Source organism: Xylocopa sonorina, chromosome 13, assembly GCF_050948175.1.
Source record: "Xylocopa sonorina isolate GNS202 chromosome 13, iyXylSono1_principal, whole genome shotgun sequence".
NCBI lineage: Eukaryota > Metazoa > Arthropoda > Insecta > Hymenoptera > Apidae > Xylocopa > Xylocopa sonorina.
This window is the reverse complement of record NC_135205.1, coordinates 5336703-5349297: the sequence shown is the minus strand read 5'-3', so window position 1 is coordinate 5349297 and position 12595 is coordinate 5336703. Positions and strand designations below refer to the sequence as shown.

The following is a 12595-nucleotide window of genomic DNA, read 5'->3' as shown; positions in this document are numbered from 1 at the left end:
CAGACTCTCGTAAAACGAGAACAAATGGCACGCGCAGATCATTCCACGGTTCCATTCTCGTTATTAATTTTAATCGTAACTCTTTTATCTTTGATTAGAATTCTTTTATCTCCAAGATTATGTCTCTCTCTCTCTTTCTTTTCGAAGCAATTTGTCTGTCGCTTTGCTCCACTGTTCTCCTCGAAAGTTCCCTCTCCCTCTTGAATTTTTCCCCTGTACCCAGCAGAAATATCATCTCTTTTTTCTACTTTCAATTAAACTTTCATTCCGTTCGTTTTCGTCTCGCTATTTCCTTTCAGAGTTCCGCAACGAGCCCGGAAATAGCTCGCCGCGCGCGGTCCCTTCGGCCCCGTCCGTTTATTCCCTTGCCGCGAACTCCGCAACGACTGCTACTGTCGCGAAAGAACACGATAAACGAGCGTTCGAAAGAGCAGGAGGAAAAAGAAGAGAAGGATCAGGAGGGAAAAGTACAGACGGCTGGAAGGCGGTGAAATATGGCGGACAAATTGGTCGGTTGCTTTAGACGGCTACAGTTGGATACAGATATTCATAGCCACTTGACCCGAATGCACGGTGAAAGCAGCCACGCCGAGGGGATAGGGAGAAGCCTAATAAAACGTAAAATACGGGGGTGTAAGCTGCATTTCATTACACCGAGCCGGGCGCACGGGGTGCATTTCCTCCGTTCGAATTGATACGTCTTCCTTCGTGCCGATCTTCGCTCACCGTCGACCGTTTCCTGCTTCCTACCCTCGTGCAACCGTTCGATCGCGATCAGTGAAACCCAAAACACGACGGCTACACCAGACAGTGATCTCGTTCGAGAAGAATTCATCGCCTCTTCTAAATGCAACGTCCAAGTACTGTATTTTTCGACGGTTCTTTTATTGAGTCAAGAAGATTGAAATTGAACACGAAGGATAAAATATTCTGTAGGAGAAGTAAAAAAAGAAATGGCAAGTAGTATAGATCAGCGATAAGGAAGGTCTTTCTACTGTCATTCGTACTACTGCAACGTCTACTGTATCTACACTGAAATCGTTTCTAAGCGAGATACAACTGAAAGGAACATTCATGGGAAATAACTAATGTCCAAGCTTCTGAAATGTTGGAAAGAAGCAATACTTTTCATTGGAAAGAAAACCTCGATGAACTAGAGTTCCTTTACCCAGTTCCAAATCGTTGGACCGACATCTTACCCTCTTTTTCCACCTAGTTCCAAGACCAGGAAAGAGCAGCTCTATTTCTCTCCGCGTGTATGTACGTTTCACGAAGAAAAAGCTTGAGAAACGATAGGAAAGCGGGGCTCTACCGGAACTTTTTGGCTCGATCGATCCGGGGATGGAGCGTTGCGCGTCGCGTACGAAACGGCGGCGAATTTTCGGCACCGCGGATGGGAAACGGACTGAACGACACACCGGGTTCCACGCGGTGGTAAGAAACGATCGTTAGTAACCAGAGGGTCGAGGAGAGGAATTGGCGCGGGCACGGACGAAAGTTTCCTATAAATCAAGCCACGATCGCAGCGGGTTTAATCGAACGTACGGCCACGGGTAAAGATAGAGAGCGATAGAGGGAGACGCAGCCATGTGGGTAATTAATCGATACGAGTTTAAAGGCGAGCCACGATTAAGTAAACGCGATATTATCTTGTCCGGTGAGAATTATTGCCCCGCAATCGCTGATAGTATTCACAATATTTAATTAACGTCTCGATGGCGCGCTAAAAACTGGTCCTCCCGCCCGCCACCGATCCGTTGCCGTTCCAGTTCGACCGTGAATATTAATTATGCGTCCGATTTTTCTCTAACCCTCCCCGTCTGCCTTCGCATCCTCCGGATAAGGGAACCGAGCCACGGCCTGTACAAGCTCGACTCGTGGAACGAAGAAAAATTGGGCTGCGCGCGTTCGAAGGAAATGAAACGAGCGTCCTTGGACGACGCTACTCTCTTTCTCCGCCTCGAAACGCGGCTGTAATTTCATAAAGAGCGATCCACGGTGCCCTCCCCTCGTTCGCGTTTTCTTTGAACGCAGAGAAAGGACTGCTCTCGCTAACGAAATCCCCGGTTTCGCTGGCGAAAAAAGGGCTGGAGATAAAAAGCTGTCCGGTTCGCTGGTGACACGGTTCGTTTGATCGATCGAACGACTTGGAGCCAATCGAGATTAGGATCTCGATGGATATTTATAAGTATTTAGCGGCGAAGCGTTACATTCTTCATGTTTGCGTCCACGTAGAAGTGGAAGAAGAAGAAGAAGAAGAAGAAAAAGGATCTTTCTGGCGAGACCAGCGTCGCTGTCTCCTCCGGAGAACGGCGTCGTGTGCGTGGACGACACGCTCTCTGGAAGCGGACAGTGAGCGATGAGAATGGAGGTTCGTAGAAACCGGACAGGCCTGGAGGAATATAAAGCGAGGCGAAGTAAACGTTATCAATGAGTCTAATTCGAAGTCGGTCACGTACGCGGTGGCCGCGGGGCAGCGGCAAGGCTGCTGGCGCGGTCTTTCCGGCCTGATCGACCGATCGAGAAACGCGGAGGAACGCAACGGCGAGAGCAGAACAGGTGCGAAGGCAAGGTGAATGAGAACGAGTCGACGGTCAGATGGTCTGCGCGTTTTCCAACGGTAGTTTCAAAGTATCCTGTTTCCCGATGAGCCGAGCTTCGAATCGCTCGAGGTGCTTCAACTTTAGTCGCCACGATTCGATCCAACTTCGCTTCGTTCGCTCGCGGCCGTTTTCCTCGACGTTGAAACTCGAAGGGACGTTCTAACGAGGTATAATACGATGATGGGCTCAGGTTTCCTTTCAAATTCGAGCGACCACGAGTCAAGCGACTTGACAAGTGACGACGAGTACACGGATTCGAAGGGAGTTCGTATTAGCGGAACGGCTTCAAATTGCCCACGGTCGAAGGAGACACTCCTCATCGCGCGCGCGAAGTGAACGCGAACGAGATCGCCGGTTGAGAAACCACCGACAGTAGCCGAGAGTTAATCTCTCCCGTTTGCCTTATTTTATGCGGCTGTTTGAACGACATTATCGTTACGATGATAACGTATTATCAATAATTCATCCGTAATTGTTAGCAGCGTACGTATATCTCTGCGGTAACTGGCTCGCGTGCTAGAACCCGCGTTTTGCATACGATCGCTCCAGCGATCGAGCCTCTGAGCAAACGTAACGATCGATTCTCGATGTAACGTACGGGGAACCGAGCCGGTGATTAATTCGCGTCGACGGATTGCAACGGGAGTGCAGAAATTCACGGACCGTTGCAAAAGTATCACGTTTATTCCCTTTTCCTAGTCGCTAGTCAGGACATTCTTATCTTCGTCAACCATTGATTCATGCTGACAAACTAATTTGCAACCGACAATTATGAGAAATTACGACGATCCGGCTCTCTCCGTGCGCGTGCTCCGCGTGCACTACGCCTACGGAGACGAGGAACGAATTATTTCGATACAATCGATCGAATCGACGCGTATACTTGAGGGAGAAAGAAAGGACGGGAGAGAGACGACTCGTGGGCGGTTGTCGCACGGATTTTCGGTATTGGGAAAGCTGGTAGGAAGTGTAGGGTTAATAAGCGACACATTTTATTGTCAAGATCTCCGAGCAGTCGAGCGTGACACGGCCTGAGGTAATATATCGCGCGAACTTCACTTACGATTATAAACGAGTATTTGAGTAGAGGCAATGTATACAAAGTGGCTAAATGTGTGTCGCGGTAGGGAAAAGTACGAACGCAAAGCTACCACGGCGCCTAGTACACCAGTTGTGCAATCAGACGGGCAAAAGGCTGCCAGCATTCAGGCAGTTACGTGTTTAATTTGCCATTTTACTTAAAGAGCCATCGTATTACCATGACAATCGGACGCGTTCCGCGTCGGGTTGCTGCGCGGTGGAAAAAAAAGTTGGAAGACAAACACGTGAAAAATGTAGGCAATATTTTTGAACGAACGCGACGATACGCTTAAGCGGTGGTGCACCCAACCTTCACCCTCTTGCCAGCAGTCTAATGGCGCACCGCGAAACCTCCGCGTTTCCTATTACCACTTTTCTCTCTGTGGTAATTCCTTGGGCTTCGAATGAAACGCTCGTCACCGTATGCACATTCAACGGATGCTTTCTTCGTTGAAATTATTTCTCGCATCACGCTGGACCCGATCGTTGGCGAGTCAAAAATGCAGCATCGCACGTGCGCGAGGCGAACCGCGCGAAAGGGCGGAGGAAAATTTTCGCGAAAGCTGTGAACGGCGTGTACCGAGGTGGTTAAATCGGTTCTAGAAATAGAACGGAGTGCAGATACCAGTTTGTTTCCCTTGGAAAGGAGCACGATCTCGGCAGGTACTTAACCCTGCACGTTCCTGCCGCGAGAGAGGAGGATTTTTTGTTTATCAGAGGAATCAGTAATTACGGTAACCTTTGGAACGATCCGAAGACAACCAAACACCGTCCTGGAGGAAGCCTGGTTTCGCTCGCGGCACTCATTCTTGGCGGGATCTCTTATTAAATCTCGGTACGGAATTATTATTAAGCGTGCATTAGATCGCGAGCCTTCGTGGCCGCATACCTCGCCCTTATCCAGGGGCTGCTAACGTCTAGGGAAAATATTATCCGACTCGCCGCGGCGCGACCCTCGGCTGGTGTACTCCCTCGAATTCAGATTCATCTATTCAGATTAATCCCTCTCCACCTCGACGGTCCACGGTCGTATAAATCTACTTTTTCATTTTCTGCAACCCTCCGCGTATACGATTAACCGCGCGCAGCGTAAGCTTTCAACCACCCCCGCCCCAGATGCATTTTTCATGGCGTCCCCGGAGCGCGTTCGCGTTCACGAGGTTGCTCGAGTAAATTTTCAGCGCGACGGGAGGGCTGCTGCGGTGGCCGTTTTCGTCGTTCAGGACGATCGAAAGTAGAAACGCGCCGCGTCAACGTTAGCCCAGGACGCGATGCCGGAAGTTGGAGATTAGTTTTCACGGTTATTAATGGCTGGAAAGCGGTAAATAGCTACCGTAAATAAGTAATTGCGTCCATTAATGCTCGAGCACAATTTACCACCGTGTACCGTAACGACTCGCGCGTATTATTTTATGACACCATTCGGTTCCTGGTGTGTCTACGACGCGCGGAACAAGAATAGACGCGAAAATTTCACGCCGCGCCCGAGTCTACGTTGACAACGGCGAACGCTCGTCAGAGAACGGAAAATCGTTATATTCCCATTTCCACCGCGTTCGATCCAAATCGAGGCACGGAATTTCTATCGTCGAGTTTGTTAGCCTCGTTACAGCGAGTAACGAACCTTTAAACTCCCAACGGGGCTCGATCGGTCTACGAAATCGGTTTCGATGCGAACGCACGGAACGGTGTGCACGCTGCCGTCCCGAAGATATTGATTTCGTCCGCGATTCGAAGCCACGGTGCTCCACAAACCTGGAGGCGAGCGTTCGAGGGATAAATCCCTCGGGGGATGCCTGCTCGAAGGGAGGAAACGTGGGAAATCGCGAGTGAAGGGAGCCACCGTGCTTATCTGCTATCTTTTGTCGGTTATTGAAAATCGAGCTGGTCGTCTTTGATGGTTCGACTGTCGGTGAACAGACTGTCGTCGATTGATACAGGGGTGCGCGACGTATCGAGATTGTCATCGTTTCGGATCATTTTCTCCTCAATTCTCGTTGATACGTTCGAGCGAGGACAGTCCGCTACTAAAAATTAGATCGTCTATCGTCGATGAATCGGTTAGGGGTAGAGAAGAGTGCGAGAATTGGCGATGAGTCGGATCGCGACTGGTGTATCATTAAATATTAAGCCGATTTGCTGCAACTTATTACTGGAAACCACTCTCCGATGGTCTCTGATGAGCCGTCAGTCTGGAATCGGATTACTGACAGATAACGCACGAGACGAGGCAAAACTCTGGGCATAACTCGCGACCGGACAATCACCTAATCAAGACGTACGTTCGCGATCAATAGCCTCCTTAATCGCTTCATCGATTTTCGCTGATGCATTCACGGTACAGCTATCGGAAAGTGTTCAGCGGAGGAGTAAGTCTACGTGGGTGGATAGAGAGGAGACAACGCGCGCGCTGTTGATTTAGCACGTCCATTGTGCGCGGGACTAGAGAACGCGCGTAGAGCTCTCTTCCGACTGTATCTCAATTATAAGAGGCCCGTCAAACCTCTTGCCTATAACTACGCTCGCCTATAATTATCCGATCTCGTGGGGTATCTCCACCGGTTTATCCTCGCCGGAGTCGAGGAACTTGGGGCCTACACCGGTAATAAACAACGCGCGTAAAATGCCGCGTGTTCTACAGCCGCGTCGCGATAGCCGGGAATGGAATACCGCTTGCGTACTCCCCCGTTCGCGTGTTGGTATACACGCCTCCTAAATTCCCTTATCAGAGCCCACGCGTCTGAGAAGAACCGCCTAAGGGTGGCGAGATACCGGTTGGCGGACGATAGCCCTCTAAATCATACGAAAAACTTGGGCTCGACGCAGCTGAACACGGTGTTACGAGCCGTAGAAGAGAGATCGGTATTGTCGTCGTCTTTGCGCGTGCCGTTGATGCGAAACGACAACGAGCGAAATTTTGCCAGCGATCGGTTCGTAAAGAAACCAGTCGGTCGTAAGTAACTCGGGAAAGGCGCGAACGGAACGAACAGGTCGAACAACCGTCCCTGCTGTTCGTTCGATATCTAAAGAGGGCCAGGTCCAGGAGGTATCGCCAGGAGTAGTCGACCATTGCTGTCCGGTATCGCTCGAACCGCTTACGCCTCCGCTCTGCGACAGATTCGCGTTGTCGCTGGGTGGAAACGAACCGAAACCACTTGGAAAGCTCCCGTTTGCCCTTTGCTCGGGTGGAGACTGGTCTCGACGCGAAACCTCGCACGCTTTTCCGTGGCCAGAAACCGCGTCGCGTTGGCGGGGCGCAATTGGTCGCAGTATCGAGGACAATTATCTCCCCTTGGACAATGGTGGCCACGGAAAAGTGTTATCGTGGGCTGGCCGCGTTACTTACAACGCGTCCACTACCTCCCCTCGTAGTTTCTGGAAGCTCGTAAAGTTCTGGTCGCTTGTTGTTTTTCTCATCGCCCATTCTCCGAACTCTTTCCCGCCGTTCCACGTGGCATTCAATTACACGGGCTCGCTATTCGCACGGCGAGTCTCGAGGGAACGCTGAACGGAAGTTTACGAGCGACCGCTCGAACGGTGGACAATGAGGTATCGAGGCGATGTCTGTATACAAATAGCGAAAACAATGTGCGCCCAGCCGATACTCGGTCGCGTTCCTTCGACGGGGGGGGAAAAAAGATAACCGGGAGCTGGACTAATGGTACTTGAGCGACAGGGGACGCATGACTAACCCTGCTGTCGCGGAGAATCTATTGTCGGTCGAAAGTGGAAAATCAAATTCTCTCGATAAGCGCGTCTGTTCGGGAAGGATTCGAGTGGACAGGGTTGCGGAATGGAATTTTTCCACGATAACCACCGATGTCTCTCCGCGTGGAACGATGTGCAAGGTGCTGCAAGGTGTCGCGATCGAACGCACCTTGTCAACGCCTGAAAAATACCAACGAGAGGAACGTTGCATCGAAGGTATCATCTTTGTCTTCATTGGTGTGTTGCAGGTAACAACAGTGCCGGACGAGGGCGAGAACAGCTTTAAAATGCCCAGGGCTTCCGTGGTACACATGACTTCGACGGCAACGAGACCGCAGCACATGTCGCAGGTATCGATCTCCTCTTCTTGCGAACTTTCAATTGTCCGAGTCCATCGTAAACTCCACTCTGCAATCTTCGTTTGTCGCGCAGCGCGAAAGAACATTAGCCGGAAGGTATCTCGATGTCGGTTGCTAGCAGAATCGTTAGCAGTCGAAGCGGACATTACTTTTGCATCTCTCAGCGGCGCGCACTCCGCGGTCGGAGTACGAGTAATCCAGATCCAGCGAGCGGAGGGAATCTTTCCCTCTTGGCATGGGTCCATATTGATATGCAAATATCGGAGATAGCTTAATTGAGTGGCCTGGGCTTAAAATGCATATCGAGCGGACTCTTTCGAGTTAAGCTTCTCTCTCTCTCTCCCTCTCTTTCTCCTCTCGTGCACTTATATACAACAGCGTGCACTTTACTAGCCCCGACTGACCAGCCATTTTCATAATACCGCCACTCTAAAGACTTTCAAAGCTCTTTTTCCCTCCTCCGTTTACTTTTTCTCCCCGCATTTTTCGTCTCCCTCGTACTACACCCTCGCTCTCGCCTTCCGGCCAAGCAACGCCGGCTAATAATTTTAAGCTAATGGCTTCCCTGGTTAACTTGGACCTAACTCGAGGCACATCCTCCGGCCGCGCAAACGAGCTTTTAACGTCGCGCCAGAAGAAACGCACGAGGGCCGAGGGCTTGAACACACAGCAGGGAAATTCATACCACCGGCAGGGAATGTTTGCTTGGAACTTTCTCGGCGTAATAGTGTTCCGGCAACGCGTGGCTACTTGCTTTTCCACGCCACGTTTCGCTCTGTTTTGCGACTTAGCGCCGACCGTGACAGCCGCGTAGGTTTAAAGGGAGGGTTTACGACCGCCATGTTGGACGGGAATTCCTCGTGTACCTCTTTCTCGCGATACGAAAGCTCGAGCTGTCCAACGATTCAGTTGAATCTTTCGTTGGATCGTTCTCCATCCTCATCGAGTCGAATAGAAAAATAAACGCGATATCTCGCTGGCTCGTTGGCCACCGCCGTTAAATCCGAATAGTCGAGTACCAGGGAAGGGTGTGCGGAATTCGCAGGATCGATTAGCCGGATTTGCAGCCAGCGGTAGATCGGCGTTAAAGGGATTTCCATTAGGCAGCGTTCGCGGCGCGATGAACGGAACTCGCTCGGGCCGATATTGCGGCGGATAAAACGCTCGCGGGCCACGGGCATAACGGCATTTTATTATCGCGCTGGTGCCTCTGACGGCGCCATCAATGTTTGCGAAGCGAGAACAAATCGAACGGTATAGAACGCGCGCGCGATACAAATCCGTTTACCCAGGCTTCTCGCCGCGAGGACGAGAATTAGATTCCCAGGATTATCGAATGCAGGTCGTGCATCGAAACGGGATCGCGGTCGCCGTTCGGTTCGCACCGCCAACCCTTGTTCCCCACTCGAACAACGGTTGACCCGAAATTACCGGGTTCCGTTCACGCTGTTTCTAACTTGGACGCTGTCCATTGTACACCAATTAATCGGCGAGGATAATCGCATCGGGCACGGTAACCAGGCGGCCGTATCATTGGATCTCGAACGGCAACCGAATCGTTGCGTTTAAACCGTGGAACACTCGCCGTTCTCTCTCGTTCGATTCGTTGCATCGACGCGCTCTTGGAATCGAGTTTCGAACCGAGCGTAGAAAAATTGTCGAGGATAGAAAGAAGGGGTGGGTACGTCGTGACGCGGAGGGAATTTCGAGCAGCAGGGTTGATCCTTATTCAGACGTTGTTCCGTGTGTGTACACGTCGAACCGGTGTTAGAGGTCTAGTTGCGGGTATACGTGCACGCGAGAAGGTTTGACAGACGCGTGCAACGTGCTGTGACTATAAACGGTCCTCAAACGTCAAGCGTGTGTTACGCTGGAAGTCAGCATCAAAAGGGTTAAACGCGTCGAGGCTTGGGTCACCAGTCGGACGCGATGCTGCGGCTGGTAGAGGCGAGCCATCCCGCGGTTTGCGACGGTCTCGCACTGTCGGATGGCGTAAACCGCCGGTGAGTCACGTCGCCGCTTCTCCTTTATGCTGATGCCCGATTTCGTGCTCGAGTAATTGCGCGAGACTAACGCGCGTATACCGGAGAAACCGGCTACCAGATCCGTCCGATACGCCACGTTTATCGCGTCCTTCTCCAGGCTAACTTTAGCCAAGAAACCAATTCGATCGAGCGCGCAAAAAACGTGATCGTTTTCGAAACGAAACCTGAACCGTTCATTTTCATCCCTTGCGGATCTGTCCAGGGTCGATGCTTGCTATTCGCTCGCTTAGGCGCCAGCCCAATGCCACGGGAGCGCGATTTCTTACAGAAAAGGAGAGAAACGTAAACTAACAGAGTCGTTATAAATAGAGTACCTTGCAGTAACGCAACGATACAATAGGCGAGATAGAATCGCGGGCAATAACGGAAAAAGGGTCAGATTTATGAACCCCCGACAGACGAACGGGACCGATTGTCAAGTGGCGTAATGTCGCGTACAGTTAATGTCAGAAAAGCGATCGTACGTCACTGTCCAATGAGTCAGTTAACCGATCGCTTAATCGAGGTCGTGCCCAAGTGGCGGCGCGATTTTCGCACGATCCGAATAACTCCGGTAAAAAGCGTATCGGAAAGCGGCTCGGCGACCCACGCATTTATTGTTCCCGAACACGGAATCCGTGTTCCTTCGGTGACGGCGGAAAGGTTAGAGCCGTGTCGCGTTTTAATAGCCTATAATACGCCGTGTCTCGCGTCTGCCAGTCGGCGACGGGGCGACACGACGCGAGTCCACGCGAATTTACTACGTGGGATTGGCGCCGCGCGCGCGTGTCCTTTAAAATTCCACCGGAACCGGTAACGGGGGATGCGATGGCGCGCGACGGACGGCACGCGCGGCCACCTCTCGGCGTTTTAATAGAAAATATCGACCGGCAGGGTTTCGACGACAGGTGCGAGAGACACGGACTCGCGATCGTTTCAGCAACCCCGAAAGATCGATCAGGGAACGGAATTTCTCGAACCGAACGACTCGAGCGGATCGCCTGGTCGCTGGACGCCATTACAGACGGCAACGCGCGTGGTCGATGCACGCGTCCGCACCGGATTCAATTACCTGCCGGGCATAATTCGATAACCTGGCAATTTTCCTCTCGTTTCGCGAGAATTAATGCGTTTATCCCCTCGGATCTTTAAGCGCGGCGATCCGTTTCGCGCGAAGCAACTCGTTCGCGGCGGGGTCGCGCGAAATTGCACAATAATTACGGGCACACCTTGCATTATCCGCAATTACAGCTCGTAAATAATTACGTTCCCGGCCGGCTAACTGGCCGACATACAGAGCGGTGGAAAAATTCACCGCGCACGGTCGTGGAAGGTGGGAAAAATTGTCGCGCACCTCGACACGAATATTTTCGCGATCGGATCGTTACTGATTTGCGCGTCGCTGTCCTCCGTTACTCGCGTCGCGATCGGTTCAAAGGCGAGTAAATCGATCATACCGCGCTCAGCGGACCGGACATCGACAGTTGAGTCAGATTTCACGCGTAAAACGCTCCGCTCAAGTAGCGAGAGAGAGAAAGAGAGAGAGAGTGATTTACACGGTTGAATGGGTTTCTTATGTCGTACAACAAATCGTAAAATCGCAGATGTAGATAGGGCTGGGTCGCGTTGCTGGGACAATAATGCACGCCACTTAACTATAATTGTCTTTGAGCTACAAGTCTGATTGAATAAAAGGAAAGAAACGGGGAAAGTAAACCGTGCCGCCAACAATCCGGATTGCTAGAATCGAATACCGATGACGCAAGGCGTATTTAACGATCTCGTAGATTCCTCGCGTGGGTGCTGGTCCCAAAAACCAGCGTTTTTCAACGAGGTCGACGACCGTGCGCGAACGCGACGAACGTTTGCGGCAACGCGAACGATCCATAACGCGATGATGCAAACGAAGGACAGACATTGTGCAAAAGCAGTCGCGACGCCTAGAGTTGCGCGATGAACTTGCACCTTTTAGAAATAATTACCGTGTCGCGAATCCGTCGCGCCGTAGGTAGCTAAACACCGGCGATAAATCCTGCGAGCGGCGGACGCTAATTTATCGAGAAGCCTCGACGAAACGCGGGGACGAGGAACGCGTTCCAACGATTCCATATCTCTCTGCAATTCCGACTCCGCGCGGCGTAAAATCGGTGGTTCCTCGAGGAATACGTGCTGCTCGCCGGATGCACGCGCCACGAAACGATCGTTGCGGAGGGTGCGTGCATACACCCGGTCCAAACGCTGAGATGTTTAGTATTCCTTGCGAGGGCGGAGAGCAGCCTGGCTTTCAATTTGCGGCCAACAATTTCTCGGTCGGACGGCTGCGATCTGCAATATCCAACCCCGCGATATACATTGCGAGCGTTCCTATATTTGCCGATGAAGGAATCCCCCGATTCCACGTTTAACCGACTCGTGGGGGGAGAAATCTACGATCCTATCCTCGAACGATTAATCCTATCGCTTCGATTCTCCAGAGAAGCTGTACGAGCACGTGCTCTCGAAGCTTTCTTCGATATCGTTAATCAAACATTGGAATATTCGCATAGGTGTTGGCCACCCTCGCGTTGTCGATGGGAACGCTGTCTTCCGGTCTGGCGAAGGGTTACACCTCGCCCGCCTTGGACTCCATCCTGGACAACCAACCGCCTCATCTTTATCAGACCTCGAACAACGACACTTGGTAAGCTGTTAGTTCGTTCGGAATCTCGCGTATAGAAATAGTTGCGCGGTCGAGACAGCCACGGTCCGTGCACAGAAAAGTTGAAAAGTTGCTGAAGCAATTGCGAGCCATTGTACTGCTCGTGTCCGGTAACGATTAGCG

The 12595-nt window shown here is 51.6% G+C and overlaps 2 protein-coding genes across 3 annotated transcripts in view; one reads left to right on the top strand and one right to left on the bottom strand.

The window, feature by feature from the left end:
* The window catches only part of LOC143430395 (mediator of RNA polymerase II transcription subunit 20-like), a 102673-nt gene that overhangs the window by 80334 nt on the left and 9744 nt on the right, over nt 1-12595 (bottom strand). The gene's annotated exons all lie outside the window — the stretch shown is intronic.
* Nucleotides 1-12595, top strand: part of LOC143430388 (facilitated trehalose transporter Tret1-2 homolog) — a 72618-nt gene that overhangs the window by 57410 nt on the left and 2613 nt on the right. For both annotated transcript variants that reach the window (XM_076906638.1, XM_076906639.1), the window contains exons 2-3: nt 7640-7741; nt 12321-12454. In XM_076906638.1, coding sequence (XP_076762753.1) covers nt 7640-7741; nt 12321-12454 — 236 coding nt within the window. The remainder of the gene's footprint in view (nt 1-7639; nt 7742-12320; nt 12455-12595) is intronic.